General features: G+C 39.0%; 1 protein-coding gene across 1 annotated transcript; it reads left to right on the forward strand.

Annotated features, from left to right (window-relative positions):
- The first annotated feature begins 308 nt into the window (after positions 1–308).
- Positions 309–20,319, forward strand: LOC127432477 (rab11 family-interacting protein 1-like). The gene is made up of 5 exons (XM_051683590.1): positions 309–787; positions 11,474–11,901; positions 12,447–13,554; positions 19,008–19,119; positions 19,407–20,319. Exons 1-5 carry the CDS (start codon positions 438–440, stop codon positions 19,611–19,613), a joined length of 2,205 nt encoding a protein of 734 aa, XP_051539550.1. The 5' UTR covers positions 309–437; the 3' UTR covers positions 19,614–20,319.
- The last annotated feature ends 363 nt before the right edge of the window (positions 20,320–20,682 follow it).

The raw sequence follows: 20,682 nt of genomic DNA on the forward strand, positions 1-20,682 counted from the left end.
TAAACTCGATTTTTACTATTTTTAAAGAAAAGGAGGTGCGTGTCGAAATTATATTTTGTGATAATCAACATTATAACATAAATACTGTCGCTTGAGCCTAACTTGTATTGAACCGGAATATATCTTTAAGTTTTGCCCAAATAAATATTTAACAATATTACAAACAAAACACAAATGAGTAATTTCTTTATTATTATTAGTCAATCTCCACCTCTGTCCACGCCCAATGTAGCAATATAATTACGTCACCCATTAGACCACGCCCACACGCCCTGTTGCTCCATCAGTGAACAGAAGTATAGGCGTGCCTTCAAATTGTTGCTTCACTAGACAAGGTGAAACTTTTCCAGCGAAACAGTAACTTCCCTTTAGTCAAGACGTCTTGTGCGTCCTGTTGAGTTTGAATCCCAACTGAAACTCGTTGGGTTTGTACCGAAATGTCTTTAGCAGAGCAAAGCCTGCAGTGGTACCCAACCAGCGTGCAGGTAACGGTGCTCCAGGCGAGGGGGTTGCGGATCAAGGGGAAAAATGGCACCAACGACGCGTACGCTATCATGCTGGTGGCCAAGGAGAAGTTCTCCACGTCGGTGGCGGAGAAGTGCGTCGCGCCGGTGTGGAAAGAGGAGGCCACGTTCGACCTGCCGCTCTTTCACACCAGCAACGTGGAGCGCTGTACCTTACAGGTGTGCGTGATGCACCGGGCTCTGATGGGACCCGACAAAACGCTCGGGCAAGCGACTATAAACCTCCTGGAACTCCACGACAATAAATCCCGTAATAAAACAGGGTGAGTTTATAACGTTGAATATAACAAGAAACTTTAATAATAAATAAATTGAAGTCTCTCTCTCTCTCTGTCTATATACACTGTGTGTGTGTGTGTGTGTGTGTGTTTACAAATATAGTGTGTATATATATATATATATACAGTTCAAGTCAGAAGTTTACATACACCTTAGCCAAATACATTTAAACTCATTTTTTCACAATTCCTGATATTTAATAATAGAAAACATTCCCTGTCTTAGGCCAGTTAAGATCACTACTTTATTTTAAGAATGTGAAATTTGAGAGATAATGATTTATTTAAGCTTTTATTTCTTTCAACACATTCCCAGTGGGTCAGAAGTTAACATACACTTTGTTAGTATTTGGTAGCATTGCCTTTAAATTGTTTAACTTGTGTCAAACATTTTGGGTAGCCTTCCACAAGCTTCTCACAATAAGTTGCTGGAATTTTGGCCCATTCCTCCAGACAGAACTGGTGTAACTGAATTAGGTTTGTAGGCCTCCTTGCTCGCACACGCTTCAGTTCTGCCCACAAATTTTCTCTTGGATTGAGGTCAGGGATTTGTGATGGCCACTCCAATACCTTGACTTTGTTGTCATTAAGCCATTTTGCCACAACTTTGGTGGTATGCTTGGGGTCATTGTCCATTTGGAAGACCCATTTGCAACTGAGCTTTAACTTCCTGGCTGATGTCTTGAGATGTTACTTCAATATATCCACATAATTTTCCTTCCTCATGATGCCATCTATTTTGTGAAGTGCACTAGTCCCTCCTGCAGCAAAGCACCCCCACAACATGATGCTGCCTCCCCCATGCTTCATGGTTGGGATGGTGTTCTTCGGCTTGCAAGGCTCACCCTTTTTCCTCCAAACATAACGATGGTCATTGTGGCCAAACAGTTACATTTTTGTTTCATCAGACCAGAGGACATTTCTCCAAAAAGTAAGATCTTTGTCCCCATGTGCACTTGCAAACTGTAGTCTAGCTTTTTTATGGTGGTTTTAAAACATTGGCTTCTTCCTTGCCGAGCAGCCTTTCATGTTATGTCGATATAGGACTCGTTTTACTGTGGATATAGATACTTGTCTACCTGTGTCCTCCAGCATCTTCACAAGGTCCTTTGCTGTTGTTCTGGGATTGATTTTCACTTTTCGTTCCAAACTACGTTCATCTCTCAAAACAGAATGCGTCTCCTTCCTGAGCGGTATGATCGATGCGTAGTCCCATGGTGTTTATACTTGCGTACTATTGTTTGTACAGATGAATGTGGTACCTTCAGGCGTTTGGAAATTGCTCCCAAGGATGAACCAGACTTGTGGATTTTTTTTTTTTCTTTTTTTCTGAGGTCTTGGCTGATTTGTTTTGATTTTCCCATGACATCAAGCAAAGAGGCACTGAGTTTGAAGGTAGGCCTTCAAATACATCCACAGGTACACCTCCAATTGACTCCAATTAATTTGTTAATTGCCTAAACCTTGACATAATTTTCTGGAATTTTCCAAGCTGCTTAAAGGCACAGTTAACATAGTTTATCAGGGTTTCCGCGGGTCCTTAAGTCTTAAAAAGTCTTAAATTAACTTTTTTAAAATTTAAGGCCATAAAAAGTCTTAAATATCTTAAATAAATTACAAGAGGTCTTAAATTTAGTTTGCTGAGGTCTTAAATTTTGCGGCGTGAATAGAGGAGACGTTTAAAACAGCAGAATCTGCGTGAGTCAAATCATCTCTCTCTTTCTCTCTCTCGTGCATCCGTCATTTAGCAGCTGACGCTTGAGTTTAGTGTGAGCGCGTGCAGGGAAGCGCATTTTTACTGATCTTACGATGTTACACATGTATAAACCTTCATAAACCCGTTAATCGGAAATGAAAATGGCCTTATTGTGCATCTCTGTAAGCGAGCGCTGCGCTAGCACTGTTGCTCCTGCTTGTAATCGACAAAGCTGTCAGCGTTACAATTTGCAAGTGCACGAGGTTGGAGCGGTCTTTTGACGCCTTTCAAATCTTGGTGCTTCATTATTTCACATTACCTTTGACAATAATTGTAAAGCTAACAGAACTACTCAGCTGCAGAGTTACACCTGTTATATCTCTTATCTCCACCTCTCTTGAGCTCCATCTGACATATACAGGTATTTTCTCTGCCATCTGAATAAGTCAATTTAAAGTGTTTTGTAATAATATACAAAACAATAATAATATAATTATATAAAATTATAATATTAATATACATAATATGAAAATATATGATCTATATTTAATATTTAGTATAGTATCATAGTATCAGTACTCCCTCATGTGGTACCCTTCCTGCAGGCTCATCATGACATGACCCTCCAGCATGACAATGCCACCAGCCATACTGCTCGTTCTGTGAGTGATTTCCTGCAAGACAGGAATGTCAGTGTTGTGCCATGGCCAGCAAAGAGCTCGGATCTCAATCCCATTGAGCATGTCTGGGACCTGTTGGATCGGAGGGTGAGGGCTATGGCCATTCCCCCCAGAAATGTCCGGGAACTTGCAAGTGCCTTGGTGGAGGAGAGGGGTAACATCTCACAGCAAGAACTGGCAAATCTTGTGCAGTCCATGAGGAGGAGATGCACTGCAATACTTAATGCAGCTGGTGGCCACACCAGATACTGACTGTTACTTTTGATTTTGACCCCCCTTTGTTCAGGGACACATTATTCCATTTCTGTTAGTCACATGTCTGTGAAACTTGTCCAGTTTATGTCTTAGTTGTTGAATCTTTTTATGTTCATACAAATATTTACACATGTTAAGTTTGCTGAAAATAAAAGCAGTTGAAAGTGAGAGGACGTTTCTTTTTTTGCTGAGTTATATATACACACACACACACACACACACACACACACACAGAGAGTAAGTAGCTTTTATTTTAAAGGAAGAGAGCGCAAGCACTTTTCAAGCAAAAGATTTGCACAATTTTACTATTCAATTTCAACTTGTTAGTTTTTGAATGATAAAACAATTTGTATAGCGCTAAAAAAAATATATTTAGACACTTGTTTTGTTGTCAAATGTTAGTGTAACTTGTCCATAACAAAACTTGTTATTCTGCTGGACATCTGACCAACTAGCTTCATACATCTTCTGAAAATGTGACCACTTGGATAAAAGTTATGGACCTTTTTCACAGACTGTGATGACACGTTCACGCCTTTTCTAGCAGCATCAATCCAGCAGACTTTTTAAAAAAAATGTATTTATTTTTTGCAATTTTTTTGGTGTAAATGTATAACATTGTACTTTGTGTAACATTAGTGTGGAATTAGTTTTAAAAAATTAAGTTACTACAGATCCGAGGAGGTTTCTAACACAGCTGAGAGAGTGAGTCTCTCTTCTGACTGTTGTAATATATTGCTCTGAATTTTTTTCTTAATTTGGAAAGTTGTGGAAATGTAATAGCGGTGTTTTTCTTTTGATGTTGGAGCAAATGGGTAAGCAAAAATTATATTTGCCGCGCTTTCCGATTCATTCACCGCTGTTGAAGTTTACCCACGTTCCAAAACCCGGACGTTTAAGGGTCAATAGCAAAACTGGCTCAGAACAGTGCAGTTAGTTTTGATATTTTTTTTTTTTTACAGATGCCACTTGGTTTAATATTCTATTAATCTAATGAAATTAAATTCAACCTTTTTTTTGTGTGTGTGTAATCAAATACATTTGGAGGCCACTGTATGGTTAGCCTTTAATAAGACATCTTAACATGTCGATCTGTTGCAGAGAGAGTATACTTGGGCCCCTTCCGTCAAACGAAGCCCTTCTCAAGTACATTACACATTTTCAGCCTGTTGTTAGTGTTGGAATGGTATTTCACAAGGTTACTTAAGGGGTGATGGATGGAGTCAAGCCTCCCTTATGTGCAAATATTGAGTTCGACATTAAATTCCCTTGTGCTTGGTCACAGTGGTCTGAAGAGAACTGGGTGAGACTTTTCCAAAATGCCACATCACAGGCCTCCATGAATGAGTCAGAATTGCATTTTTGATAGTTTCAGAGGAACTGTTCTTATGGATTACAAGGTTGTCTTGAGCCCATATCATAATTCATAGTGGAATGCAAATGGCATTCAACAAAAATTCTAATAAGAAGGGAAAAAAAAGAGATTCCATCCAGTCAATAGTTTCAGTATGATCGTATTGATGCTTAAAGGATTGATGTTTCATTTTATTAGAATTGTTTACATATTATGATAGAAGTGCCATTAACATGGCAAAACTGTTCTACTAAATGTGGTGGTGCTTCTGTAAAGGGATGGTTCAAAAATGGTTCCTTTTTTATGTGGAACAGCCTCAGTTACCATATACTTAAAGTGAATGGTTACTGAAGCTGTCAGTCCCTAATTTGGAAGGAAAGTTACATCTAAAGCCATCACAACATTCTGATCTTGAATTTAAAGTCTAGTTTTAAAGAGCTTGTATTTTCTACACCTGCTCTATGAATGACTTCATTGTTTGTGTGTGAATTCTGAAAGCTTTGGATTTCAGCTTGCTTAGTTATTTTCATTACGAGATCTAATTCATTATCAAAGTCCTTCTGCCGAATAATTGCTTTGCACTGCAAGTTTAGCTCACTGTTGACTCTGAATGAAAGTAGTTTTCTAATTAACTAGGCCTTTCAACTGCTTCCCTCTTGTACCGTTGGGTTCTCTAGGGTCTGGTTGAGACATTTCCTGTTGTCATGTGATAGAGCACAAATACTGTACATTCAAATGCTTGTTATGCTAAGTAAGCCATATCTTGTCCTCTGTAAGTGTGGGTTGCTGTTGCCCTGGGTCAGAGGAACAGGTAACTAACTCTGTCTCTTTAAAAGGATAGTTCACGCAAAAATGAAATTTCTGTCATTTACTCACCTTCATGCTTGTTTCGTACCCATATGACTTTCTTTATTCCATGGAACAGAAAACGAGATGTTAGGCAGATTAAGTCTCAGTCACAATTTACTTACATTGTTTGGAAAAAGATGCAATAAAAAGTGAATGGTAACTATGTCTGTTAGCCCCAAATATTTTGCTTAACATCTCCTTTTTTTGTTCTATGTCACAAGTTTAAAACAACATGAGGGTGAGTAAATGATGACAGAATTTACATTTTGGGGTGAACTATCCCTTTAAGTAAGCTGACTCTCACATGAAAGTGGACCTTGAAGTTCCTTGTAAACATCTATTCTCTTGATTATTTGAAGTTTGATCTATCGGGGTGTGTATAACAATGCATGTCTTGTGGTTGGTGTCAAGAGGGTATTCTTGCTAGAAGGTCACCTTTAGTTTGGTGGCATGCTATTCCCCCCCCCCCCTTAAAGGGATAGTTCACCCAAAAATGAAAATTTTCTCATCATTTACTCACCCGCATGTCATCCATGATGTTTGTGACTTTATTTCTTCTGTAGAACATAAACGCAGATTTGTAGAAGAATATCTCAGCTCTGTAGGTCCATACAATGCAAATGAATGGTGAACAAAACGTTGAAGCTCAAAAAAAGCACATAAAGGCAGCCTAGAATTAATTTAGGCTAAAGGTGGGCACTTTAAACTTTGACCCTTTGGGCCAGTGAGCAAGCACTTGCAACCACCCAGAACACCCCAACAACTACATAGCAATGTGTTTGAAACACCTTAGGAACTGCATAGCATGCCCTGGTAACCACCAACATACTCTAGAATCGTGGTGGCAACTTTTGCATGTGCAAACCACAAATTTTCTTTAGCAAACATAAAATGTTACAATTATGTGTTTACACTTGATTTGACCCATACTCTATTTGTGCTTTGTTTACAGTAGCTGTTAAAAACAGTAGGCTATTTGGAGAAGGATTGAGATCCAACATCCGTTTTTTATGATTGTTCTGTTTGTGCCTAGTTCTCTCTCAGGCCTTGACATACGTCACAGGCGGAGTCTGTTATCTCAGTGTTTCTGTTAGTGTGGCATAACTTAGTCAAGGCTTGTCAGCTGATTTTGACTTCCAGGTTCATGCTTTCCCTCTCACAGCCACTCTGGGGATGTCTTGGTTCAAATGATGTGCCTAAACAATGCTAAATGCCTCATGCAAATACTGAATCTTTTTCTGTAAACTCGTGCATTGACACTTTGACACAGAGACTATTTCTTCTAGTCAGTCTGCTCCGACTGTCAACTACCAAAGTTCTGGCTGTTTTTTTACAATCTTTTGTTCCACATTCTTAATCGTTCTTGTGTTCTTGCTTGGTTTGTGATAAGTATTTTCTGGGCACCATATGACTGGTATTAGGGATGAACCTATGTAGAAATTTTGTCTAATAATGGTAGCTAATGATTTTTTTTGTTTTTGTTGTATATTACAGAAGATAATCAATATGGTGGCTGCCTGGCCAATGTATTAAGTCTATTCTGTTTTTAAAAACAATGAGCGTGTTTACATGCACAATCTTAGACTGATTATGCTTAATATGCCAGCAAGGCGTGCGTTCGTGGAAACGCCTTAAACAGCTTTTCTTTGTTGGGTTAAGATCATACACGGTTTAAGTATAAACCAATAAACAGGTAGATTTTTGGCAATTTTTCTGATTTCGCTCTGCATGTAAATACCTTTACCGGCTTTCTTACCAGCTTATCCAATGTATGCAAGTGTTGCACGCATGCCTGTTTACATTTTGATGTGAAAAGAAGGGAATAATTGGATGATTTGAAATGCCATGTGAATACCGATTTCTTACATTGTCCGTCTTTTTTTTTTTTTTTTTACATGCTGATTTTTTTGGTAGTTAACAGTGAGCTTGTTTACATGCATGTTCTTACACCAATCATACTTAATAAGCCTAAAATGTTTGTGGTCACTTAAATGCATTTATTAGTGTAAGGCCACAAAAGGCTTAAGAATAATCAGATTGACATGGGTAGCTTTTTGCCCATTACCCTGATTTCACGTTGCATGTAAACATCTTTACCGCCGTTCTTACCGGCTTATCCAATGTATGTAAATGTTGTGCCTCTTCACGGTTAGACATCAAAAGCACAGAATAACTTGATTATTTAAAATCTCATGTTAATGCGGTTTCTTGCTTTGTCAGATTTTTTTAAATAAGCAGAATTTTGGGGGTTATCAGCGCATTGGTGTGCATATAAACGTACAAATATTACCCATTTTGTATAGTTTTAAATTTCTACGGTGCCTTTTCCCTCAGCAATCATGTAAATACTTGAGGAAATAATTATGTTGAATCTGGTATGTTATCAAAACAAATTTTCTGCTCGTGGGAAGTAGGCTATCAGCTAAATACTAAGCTAGATTAAGCTCCAGAGGGCCAAATTAAAAGGTTTTTTTTAGGTCACCTCTAGAAAATGTGTCCAATTCGCTTCGGATTAGAGAGGATTTGTTGAATATCTAACAGCAAACTGAAAAGTGTAATGAAACTTCACAAACTCCATCACAGTCGAGCGGGTGAGTGTGACTCCTGCACTGCTGCACGTGATAAGGGACTCCTGTCATACAACGGCCTTATCAGCGCACTGGCACATGCAGGAAGTCGAGCTGCTCAGAGAAACTGGAACAATGAGAGATCCAGTGCTGATTCATCTTCCTGTCAGGGCATAGCTGTTATGGAGGAATCTTCTAAGGGGTGAATGGGCACTTGTTAAGAGCTTTAGCTGACTTGCTGCTAGTCAATTCATAAATAGATAGTGTTTTGTGTGTGAAGGTACAGTACCTCCTGGATACTGGTTTCAGAATGTCTTCCAAGCACCGTCATGTCTAATGATCTAAAACAAATTCGGTGAGCTTTAGAGTTAATCAAGCAAATATTTTGTGACTACATTGTAAGGTACGAGAGGCCAGATTGATGACAGATTTTTTTTGTTTTTGGATGAACTATCCCTTTAAAGTAGGCAGCGCCCTGTGGAGGTGTCGTAACTTCACCTCAGCTAATGAGAACTGTCATGCAACTTCTCTGATCTTCCTTTTTTTGTAGCTGCAACTCACAGCGTTCTGAATGACATCATGTCAGGAGCTGATTGCGTTTTGTACAACGTGTTTCAATGGGTGTGTTGAGGTGTTGTTAGAACAACTGCAACAACACATTGACCTTTTAACAAAACATTCAAAGCTGTCAAATGTGCACCTCCCTGGCTGTACAATACCAATTCAGTTGTCTATTTGTAATTAGCGCAAGGAAATGTGGTTTAGCAGCTTTTACTATTTACGGGCACAAAAGTGATAGCAATAAGAGTGTAGTATGCTGAGGCCACTTTAACACATTTTACAATATATAAATCCATTCTACAGAACTGAGCAGATTTCCCCACAAAATAAGTGGTGAAAATGCAAAAAACAAAGTCTGCTGTTTTACACCCTGTTTAAAATTTATATAAAAAAAATTCCCCTCAAATATTATGTTATGTTATATGTTCTGTTCTATTATGTTTTATGTTATGTTATTAAAGAAATGAAATGAAAATTAATTGGTCAAAATTTTGTGAGAAGTGATCCCTGTTTTAGTTTAAAGGAATGATCCGGGCTCAATACAAGTTCAGCTCAATCGACAGCATTTGTGGTATAATGTTGACTACCACAAAAATGTATTTCGACTTGTCAACTTGAATCGTTGTTTTTGCGAGATTATGTCATCATGGTATCAAACTTTGGATATAATTTAAATTTTTCACAGAAAAGGTTTAACTAAAATCATGTTAACTTACAAATAGCTTACATCTTTTGGCTTTACATTTGAAACACTGAGTATTTTAATGGTAATGGATTGGCCCCATTGACTTCCATTGTAAGTGCCTCACTGTAACCAAGATTTTGTTTTCTTTTTTTAAATAAAAGCGGGACAAGTCAAAATTATTTTGTGTGGTAATCAACATTTATGCTACAAATGCTGTCGATTGAGCTGAACCCGGAATATTCCTTTAATGTCTAATACATCCAGTCAAATCACAATGTCGTCAAATTGCAAAAAGTCTGCTTGTTGTAATCCTTCAGTTCAAAACAGATCCATCATATGATTCATAACTCATGTCAAGTGACATTTTCAAGGCTGTCCTGTATGTTTTCCTCTGACGTAGATGTACAGTGGCTACAGTGCTAAAGAACAGGGTAGGCCTAAATGTTACTGTCTTTGAGACGTAGGTGGATGGCAGGGATCATACAGCCCCACGGCAAAAGAAAGTATATTTTCCCAAATTGTAAATGTACATTTGCTGTCTAAATTGATTGTTGGTGAGATTAAAAGACCATATACCACAAAATAATGGTAAGGAAACATGTCTTTCTATTGAGATTGTCCTCACGGGTGGAACACAACATCCAGCGTTTGCATTCTGATTCACAAACAAATTACTTTTATGAACCAGTTCTTTTAATCAGTCATTCAAACAGACTCACAAACTGACTGACTGATTTTCTTTATGCCAAGCTGCAGTTTAAAATACAGAATTATAAATATATCTTCATAAAAAACATTAAAATATCACATTTCTCAAGGAATAATCAGAGTAATTGCAAGTAGCATGTAAATGGGATTGAAGAGAATTGCCCAAATCATGTCTCAATCTGATTATTTCATATACTATGATTACTGCAATAATCAGAGTATTGGTGTGCATGTAAGCGTAGCCAATGTTTCTTAATTTTGTATCACCAGCAAAATCATTGCAAATAAATTGTGAATATCTACTATATTGTCACGGATCCATCTGTCCCTTCTGCCACATTCACTCAACCCTCTCTCTCTCCTGATTACTGATGACCTGCACCTGCCTCTCATCACTGCGTCAATCAGCTCCTCTACTTAAACCCTATTCTCCTTTCAGTCATTGTCTGGTCTCGATAAAGAATACAGAATCACTTACCTGTTCCTCCAAACAGCCTCCTCTCAAGACTCGAAGCGATTCCTGTATCATCCTCTCCTACGTAAGCACCCAGCTGTGTGTTCGCCACCTTAAGAATATCCATATCCAGAATTAACTCAGTCCTTCTCCATTGCTCCTTTCTACACGTCTGAACCAATCCGTTCGATTACCACTCATCTGTTGGTTTGGTTTGTGTTGCAATAAACTCTTGCCGTTGGGTTCAACACCATCTTTGAGTCTGAATATTCCTGACATATATATTGCCCAGGCCTAATATCAGGCACGATGTGTCATATTTTTATATGGCTTTATCGAGCAATGATAAAAGTTGCATTTGAAGACATGTAACAGTTTGACTGAGTTTTAGTGAATTTAAATATTCCCATCAAACTCTGTGACCCTAATCTGCCAAACTAATCTGTGAGCGTCTTTATTGTGGCATTCAGAAAGTCTCAACTGCTTTTCTATGCTCCATGCTCACAACTCCATTCAACTGCAAGCTTTTCAAAACCTGAAGTCTACATGTTGTCATCATGCGTCTTACTATTCCTCTACTTTTTTCCATGGAGCCATGTCAGACTAAAATAGTCTTTTTTTAGCCAAATACAATTTCTTTCTGCTTTTTTATTTTCAGGTGAAATATAAAAAAAAAACAGTGGATTTTTAATTTACAGTGAATATCAGACTAGAAACATTTGTTTACAAAGTGTAACTAAATGAGACAACGTGGTCTCATTCCATGGAATCTCACATCTTTATCTCAATTTTGCCACCAGCTGTCTTTTCTCTGATTCAATTTGCTTGAAACTGAACATGCTGTGCTGTTTGTGTTCAACAGATGGTTCAAGCTGGTCGGCAAGACGGGAAAGGCAGATAAAGACAGAGGTGAGGTGTACCTGGACATTCAGTTCATGAAGAACAACATGACGGCCAGTATGTTCGACCTCTCTGGGCAGGACAAGTCACGGTCAAAACTTGGGAAGCTCAAGGACAAGCTGAAAGGGAAAAAGAAAGATGGTATGTCGGATTCTGCATCTGCTATAGTGCCGTCTGTCAGCCATATACTGACCGACAGTGAGGGAGAAGAGGAAACGAATGCCACATCTGGAGCCAAAAAGAAAAATAAACTGAAGTCCCTCTTTGCACCCAAGTCGGGTTTGCACCGTAACATGTCTCAGTCCATGTCCACACTCGCCACACTGCCTGAAAAAGATTCGGCCATCAGTTTGAGCAGGTCATCTGGCCTGAATATAGAATCTCCTGAAGGTATTGCAACATAATGCATTGCTGTAATATTTTAAATGTTAGGGATGCACTGGATATATCAGTGACCATATCTGTAGATTTTGTTAGAATCACACTATAAAATCCTCAAAAATATTTAATGTGATGTTAATTGTCAGTATGAAAAGTGAAAATGAGACCAGAAATGTGTGTTTTGGAGATGCCCGATATATTGGTGACCATATCTGTTAATGTTAGTGTTTTTTTTTTTTCATGATTGAAAGCAGATAATATCAGGCCTTAACTCAAACTGTGAACTCTTATTTTTCTTTGCCAGAATACAAAAGTATTAAAAATTTAGTCATTGTTTTTTCTACAGTACATTGTTTTGATACCTAATTCATGTACAATTCCTGATTGAAACTATTTCATATCAACCATCACATCACATAAAACAAAATTATTATCTGCAAAAAATTCAATATCAGTGCATCCCTTTCCAATAACTTTGAAAGGTTCAATAATATGTATTACAGCAAGTATGCATGCATGTAATAGTAATATGTTGATTTTCTTTGTTTTCAAAGGTAAGAAGAAATTCAAATTTCTGAAACATAAGCATACTGCAAGCTCTGACAGCAAGGTGTCCCAAAGTGCCAGCTCTCTTGGACAGGGCGTTGTGCAGACCAACGTGTGCATTAACGGTAGTCACGTCTACACTGAAGAGCCGGAGACCAGAGGCTCCAGGGCTGGTTCCACCTTCAGCCTGAACAGCTCAGGCCACGGATCCATGGAGGACCTACGCAGAGGTCACAGCAGAAAAACCTCCAACACCTCAGTGGACTCTCTTAACGCCTCAGAACTGCAAACTCAAGAAAATGCAGCGGAAGAGATGCGCGGAAAACAAGAGGAACAGAAGAAACAGGAAAAGGAAGTTAGAAAAAGGCTAGAGGAGGAAAAGAATGAGCAGCTCAGGAGAGAAGAGATGAGAAAAGAAGAGGAAAGGAAAAGGATTGAGGAGGAAATGGTTAAAATAAAGAAGAAACAGGAAAGAGTTGGAGAGGAAGAAGAACGAAAACAGACTTATGATGCGAGAACCAGGGCTGATGCAAGAATGAGTGAAGTGGAGAAAAGGAAGAAAATGGAGGAAGAGGAAAAGGCCAGATTGGAGGAAGAGAAATGGAGGAGAGTGGAGGAAGAGGAAAGAGCTAGGCTTGAGAAGAAAAGACTGAGGAAGGAAGAGGAAACTAGGAGGATCGAGATGGAAAGAAGACATGCTGAAGAAGAGGAAAGACTCGGGAAGGAAAAGAAGGAAGCAGAGGAAATGCGAAAAAGGAAAGAGGAAGAAGAGAGAAAGATGGCAGAGGAGGAAGTGAAGAGGAAGTTGAAAGAGAAAGAAGCAGAGCAAGACAGAATCAGACAAGAGAAAGAAGAAAAAGAGAAGCAAAAGAAGGTGAAAGAACAGCCCCACACCATTGAGAAGCAGCCAGAGGTGAAGCCTAGGAGTGCTAGATTGAATACGGTGAAGAAAGCAGAGAAACCTGAGGTGAATAGCTCAGAATATGTCCCCTCTGCCAATCCCTTTGAAGAGACCTTCTCATTCAATGAGATTTCCACCAATACTTTTGAGCAGCACACCATTCCTCAACCTGAAGCTCATGGTCGCTCAGCCAAAGTATATGCAGTAAAGCCAAGGTCAGTACCCTAAATGAAAACACCGTAAAGTACGTTTTCAGAAATGTGCTCATTGAGCCTCATTTGTGAAACACAACCAGAATTAATTTCTGTGTAAATCGTTCATAAAACTTTTTTTTTTATTTTTTTTATTTGGAATGCCCAATTCCCAGTGCGTTTTTAAGTCCTCGTGGTCGCGTAGTGATTCGCCTCAATCCGGGTGGCGGAGGATGAATCCCAGTTGCCTCCGCGTCTGAGACCATCAACCCGCGCATCTTATCACGTGGCTTGTTGAGCGCGTTGCCATGGAGACATAGCGCGTGAGGAGGCTTCACGCCATCCACCGCGGCATCCGCGTTCAACTCGCCACGCGCCCCACCGAGAATGAACCACATTATTGCGACCATGAGGAGGGTACCCCATGTGACTCTACCCACCCTAGCAACCGGGCCAATTTGGAGACCTGGCTGGAGTCACTCAGCACACCCTGGGATTCAAACTAGCAAACTCCAGGGGTGGTAGCCAGCGTATTTTACCACTGAGCTACCCAGGCCCCCATAAAACCCTTCTTACATAGTTGTCGCTTTTAATCAATTGCAACAATTTACATATGGTTTTATGAATGTTTTGCAAAAAATCATTCTGTTTGTGTTTCATGAATGATGCCCAATGACGACATCTACAAAGACTAAAGGTCGAAACATACTCTACACAAGTACGTGATCACAGACACTTCTAGTTACACAAGCTCAATTTTGTGCGTAGTTGCTTTCTAAAATGTATCAAGAACGCAATTCGTAACACAACGCAAGTACACGTTGCATTCTCAACGGTGCCAGAAGGGGTGCTATAGCGGATGTCAGTGTGAACTGTCCGCTTCTGTGTTGAGTTTCCTTTTTCCAAGCCAAATACTGTCATGGCGGAGCAACCGTTTAAAGAGAATATTGCTGAGCAAGTAAAGTCAGTATATTCATAGCAACTTGCCTGAATCCTTACACATCCAGTTTAATGGCACAGGCTTTTGAAGGTAACTGTATCACCCCCCTTTGAGTACTGAGGTTTGTTACTGCCACAGTAATGCAAGAACGCACGTTATGTATGTTTAACTGGACAGTGCACTGACAATGCGTTTGGCCAAGTGTTTGCATCTGTGTATGCGTACTTCTATATAGTATGTTTCTGGCCTAACAATGAAGGAAAGTTTATTAAACATAAAATGTGCGCATTTTGAGATTCTGTGGGATACTTGACAGCAATATGACCAGTTACTTCAAAAGCACTCTGCTTATCAAATCAGAACCCAAAGGAAACAAAAGTATTTCATGAAGTTTGTGACTTGAGAGAGACATCTGGCTAACACTAACAAGTCCTTCATCCTTCATAACTCAAATGTGTTTGCTTTTATAATTTTTCATAGTAGTTTCAAATCATTCTAAAAAAATGTCCTTGTTAACAATTCTGCTGGAAGGCAAACCCGGGACCTATGATCACAGCTTGAATATTACAGGCATGGAAATGTCTGTCAATTTCTCTGAAATATGCATTTCGGTGTCGGAGCTCATTCTAACTAGATATCAGTGTCGTACGGTTTGTAACACCACGCTGCCGTGATCATCTCATTAATGCTGTCCCAAAAGAGAACTCTGCACTGTCATGAAATATGCAGTGTTCTCTGTGTCAGTGTGTATTCATGTGCAAGTACAAGCTCATGTCTGTACATGTCAAAGAAAATATTTGGCATGAGAAGCAGCGCTTGCAAAACTTGTTGAAGGACTCCAAGTAAGGACGAATCACAGTAATGTTAGCTAAAGTGCTGGTTTTAAGAAGCATGTGAATACAAACTGTTGCATGTGTAGCACACTTACTCTTCTGTTCCTCTTTCTCTATCACATTTTCAGAGGATGGTAATCAAACCTGCTAAATGTGATAACCTTTAACCAAATTAAATACCTAGATCTGAATAAACAGTCTTTACTACCATGGTCTTGTCTGTTTATTTCTGCTGAAATGTAGTAATGCTAACTTATTTATAGGCCCTATAACCCTCATTGTGTTAACTTCAGTGTGGTTTATGACTGAGGTCTGCCCAGGGGAAGCTGCTGGAATCTGTTTTCCTATGAAAAAGCTTATACACCAGTTCTGTTTGTCCATTACAACTTCAGGACTTCATGAAATGGGTTCTGGAATGTGGAGGAGATGTGGGGGAGGGAGACAGGGAAGCAGACAGCCTATTTCATGGATAGCTTTAAACCTATTATTATCTCTTCAGGACAGCATTTAAAGTGGAGTTCCTCAATAAACAATTTAATGTTTTTTAAGTGCTTAAATATTTTAGAGGTGAAGTGTGTAATTTCTCTGTTTTTTACTTTCTCCCATACAATTTAAAAGTGTTTACACTCAGTAGGGCTGCGCCGATACAGTCACATATCGATATATCACTATACATCTCATCATACATGTATCGATACTTCAATTATATCTCGGTTTCAATATTGTTATTGATTTATGTATTCATATGTGTCATGCAACATTTAAATAATTAAGAAACAGGTCATCAAAAGAAGCGCAAACTCTGAGATCCGTGTTTCTCAGTGTGTTAATAAATTATGGTGCAACAGACTGAAGCTGGACCCATGTTATTCACTCTTCTCTCACGGATATGCTGGGTTTCTCTCAATTGTTTTTATTGCGATATAATTATGATATTGTAATGTATCATTAATATTGAATCGTGACCAATGTATCACAATATATGTCATATTGTGATATGGTTGCTGTTACCCAGCCCTAACAATCAGTAGGTTTACTTGCACTTTAAAAGTTTGATTTCAGTCAGACTAAATCAGTAAGTTGTCTTTCTTTTTAATCCTACCAGTCTGATTTTTGTAAATTCAGACTAACAAACCTAGATAATGCAATTGTAGCTTGGCTTCATCTAGCTAGCATGTATTCACAATAATTGGACCTCTAGTATTTGAGTTCTGAAAAACAGGTGACATGCAGGGTTAAATTAGGATTTGTGAGGCTGCGGAACCCTATGAGCAGGTTCGGGGATGGAGCATTTCTTCCCATTGGTGAAACTGCTTGAAGCGGGCAGCAGAGCAGAGTGTGCGCTTAAAGTGCCGCTCCAGACAGGTTCCGATGCGACACAGACTGGACAGTTTTTCTTTTTGAAATCGCAGGTGACGGAACGCTGTTCTGGTCCGTTCCGCACCGATTTAACCCCTGGTGATGTGCAATGTTTATTTAACCTGTCTTGACGTCCTTCATTCAAATATTCAGTTATGCATATTTTCATGTATAGACGGATGAAGACTAGCCCAACAACACACAAACCCACTGTAGCTCGATTATAACTGCGCATGTAAATCAACTGACTGTGGGTCTGTTGTGCTTTTTACATTTAATAGCTCAGCCATTAGTTTGTGGCAGGACAACCTGTTTGTCGATTGTTTTTGCAATTCTGTTTGGTGCAGAAATTGTGCCCTTCACCTTTAAGTCGTTCTGTTGGGATTTAGAAAGGGTACAAAGCAAAATGATTCCCACTTTGCTTACCAACACATTTAGATATTTGTCCCATGTTTGTTCAAACTTAATCTTACCTCTCATTACACTGCTCCTTCAGTTATTCTGTTTCTGGAAGCTTCTTTTCCTGAGCATCGGTGCCAAACACCAACCCGTTCTTAGATGACTCTGATGCCATTAGTGGCAACATGGAGAACATTGTCAGTCTTGGAAATGGTACAGAAAAGTCAGAAGAAATGACATGCCCCAATGCCTTCCCAGAACAAGACTCGAATGGAAAAACCAAATGTTTCTTCAAGAGACCTTCCAAGTGCATCAATTAGTGGAGCCACACAAACGTTTCCATCTACAGCATCTGAGAACAGTGTAGACTTGGATGTCTGCTTTTTATGACGAGAAAAACCCAACGCCTTTACCACCAGATGTCTCAAAGAACAGGCAAGAAGTATGGTACACAGAAAATGCAGACCAATCTAACACTTCATTGCATACTGGAGAATGGAGAAAACTTGTTTTCCAGGAGAAAGGACAGATGAGCAAAGATGAGCCAAGAAGCAGTACCAGATTACCACATCTTACTCAGTCAACCCAGTATAGATGCAGAAGCCAACCCTTTTATATCTGTTGGGTTAAAAAGCGCTAAACACAACAAGGGGCCAGCAACAGCAAAGCCCTTAGCAAAATTGATAGAGAGTTCTGCGTCTGAACCTGAACCCAACAACCAAGCAATTGATAATGTAAATTTGACTGAAAATACCAACGTGAAGTTAGTTGGCAAGCTTGATGACCTTCCTGTAGTTAAAGAGCCTTCCACTAAACCTGATCCTGTGCATTTGGATTTTAAGCGACAGTCTTTCCTCAAGAGAAATTGGACAAGAAGAAATACCAGCAAAGTATAAACCAGACTTTCATAGAGAAGATGTTCATTCAAGCTTAGATCCAGTCCCAAATGTAGAAAATGTCCAGCTTCAGAGTGGTGCAATGATAGGAGTCTCCAAAAAGAGTCGGGCCCCATTGCCTCCTCCAAAATCTGCAACAATTGGTGACCAGAACTCAAGCCATCACCCAGCAGGTGTACTAGTTGGTCGGCCCAAAAGGCAAGCTCAAGACAAGACGTTAACAAATAATAGTGCCGTTTCAACCTTATGTTTTCCCCCATCCCATGCAAACTCATCCTCAACCCCTAGCCAAGCTCTTGGGACAATGCATGCAAAAAATGAGAATGATCCGGTGAGACTGGAAACAGGTCACGGGACAGGGAACAAGTCTCTTCTGCAGGCCAGAGTGTCATGTATTGATGTTCAGCCGGTTGCTGGGCAAAATAATGGAAGTGAAAGAGAAAGAACAGATGGTCCTGCCTTAAAATCCTGCAGGTGAGGCCCATACAGTAAAGCTACTATAGAAACCCTGTGGTGGAAGATAGTGAAGGTAAGTACCCATTAGCTGCCTGTAGTTCAAATGTGGAGTTCTTGAGATTTCTAAAGGTTTCAAGGTTTTGTTTTAGGAAATTGTCTTTTTGGTTTTTCCCCACTGAAGTACATAGGACCTGTACTTGTATCCATAGAACTAGAATTCTGCAGGCTGCCCAGAGGCATTGAGAACATGGCCACTGAGTGATCTGAAAGGACAAACTCTGATACTGATGTAGCATTAATTTACTCACTTCTATTGTAAAATACTTTAAATGTGGTATTAGATAATACACAGATACAAAAATGAATACTGCTGTGCATTTATATTGAGTTTTCACATCAAAAACTTTTTTCCAATGTTCTCTAAAGCCAAAAGATTCAGGACAGGGAGTATTCCTCACCATTTCTTTTTACAATGGGTTTCTCAAAACAATGGAAAACTGTCTTCTGGCAGGGTCCTTTGATTGACTGCTTTGTATTCCAATCCTGCAGTCTTGAAACAGTCTTTAGGACTTACAGCTTTTGTTCCCTTTTCAGGTCCCATGCAGTGAAACCCCTGAGCACCACTGAGAGGCCGCCAGATCTCAGAGAGACACAAGACAATTCCAGATCCACTATAAGTATTGATGGCATGCAAGCCAAGATGAAGGTAACGTGATCTGTATTCCTCTTGTTTCTTCCTCTACTATTGTACTCTTACACAAACATCAGTCCTTTATCATGCATTGAATAGAAATATGGCTTTTTTAAGATGTCATGCTGTGTGCATGTGTGTGCATTGGTATGTGATTTTTTTTTTTTTTGTGTTCCTAAGATCTAAATGTAAATAATCTCTAAACAAGAGATTTGCAAAAAGTGTTTTATGTAGACTTTAAGTACTGGCATTAGCAACCTTTAAGCACGCCAGCTTTACAAATCTTGTGTTGTTTCTTGCAGGCCATAGAGGCTAAAGGGACGGAACCCTACTCGCAGCTGACCCACGAAGAGCTTGTCAGCTTGTTGGAAAAGCAAAAGGAGCAGCTTTCTCAGAAGGACTCTAAGATTGTGGAACTGGAGCAGTATATAGACAACCTTCTGGTCCGTGTCATTGAGGAGAAACCCAGCATCTTAATGTCCTTGAGCTCCTTGAAGAAGTCCGTTTGAGGGACTCCAACTTGGGCAGAGAGTTTTTCAAGAGGGTTTCATATCATACTGTGTGCACTGTATCACAAATGTGGGATGAAAAGCATATAAGGTTGTGGTGAAATCATAAAGGCCTTTCACAAAAGCCAGTGGCTAAAACTACAAGCACACTACTGAGCTGAAGATCAGGTTGGTGTTTACCTGATTTATGTAAATTTTGACAACTGTAATGTTAAACACATTTGGCTTGCCTCAGATCCACCTAACCTTGTGACTGTTTCATGCACTCTTCTACATGTTGAGCTAAATCATATTTTATATATATATATATATATATATATATATATATATATATATATATATATATATATATATATATATATATATACTAAATGCTATGTAGTTTCCCCAAAGTTCTTTAGTACTGTCCACTGTTTTTTTTATTTAAAAAATCAAATCTTTCAAGCAAAAAACTTAATATCTTGCAGGTTGAATGTGCTAATTTGTTTAATGTAAATTGTAATGTAATATTATGTAACAGAACATTGTTAATACTTATGTACTAACTTAATTTCCTTTTCAGATAAAGCACTTTAAAGGAATCTGTTCTTATCTAATATTGAATACTTGATCATTTGTATGCTATGCCTTTTTTCATAGAACCTGACAGCTTTGTTATTCTAAGGCTTTGAAATAAAAAATGTCACAGGTGTGGCCTTGCAAAGAACAGCACATTATTGTGTCTGTCACCCCAGAAACAAGTTTTCCATATAATGATTTTTGAAAAAAGTACTTGGTGGATGTAAGATACTATAATAATGGGCAGTCTGCTGCATTTATGGTGACATTGGTGGCTAATATGACGATTTAGGTCAATTTTAGCCTGATAATGGAAGTGTATTTTATATATGATAAATTATAGTGTGAGAGGTTTATCATTTGAATTCATATCATTCTGTCATCAGTTTACACAATACCCTAGCTCCTGAGTTCAAAAGTGAAAAAACTCAATATCTGAACAAACTAGTTCTCTTAAGCGGACTTTCTTAAGATTCATATGAGAATGGGTTTATGATTCTCCCCCATGCAT

This window comes from Myxocyprinus asiaticus, chromosome 42 (genome assembly GCF_019703515.2).
Source record: "Myxocyprinus asiaticus isolate MX2 ecotype Aquarium Trade chromosome 42, UBuf_Myxa_2, whole genome shotgun sequence".
Lineage (NCBI taxonomy): Eukaryota > Metazoa > Chordata > Actinopteri > Cypriniformes > Catostomidae > Myxocyprinus > Myxocyprinus asiaticus.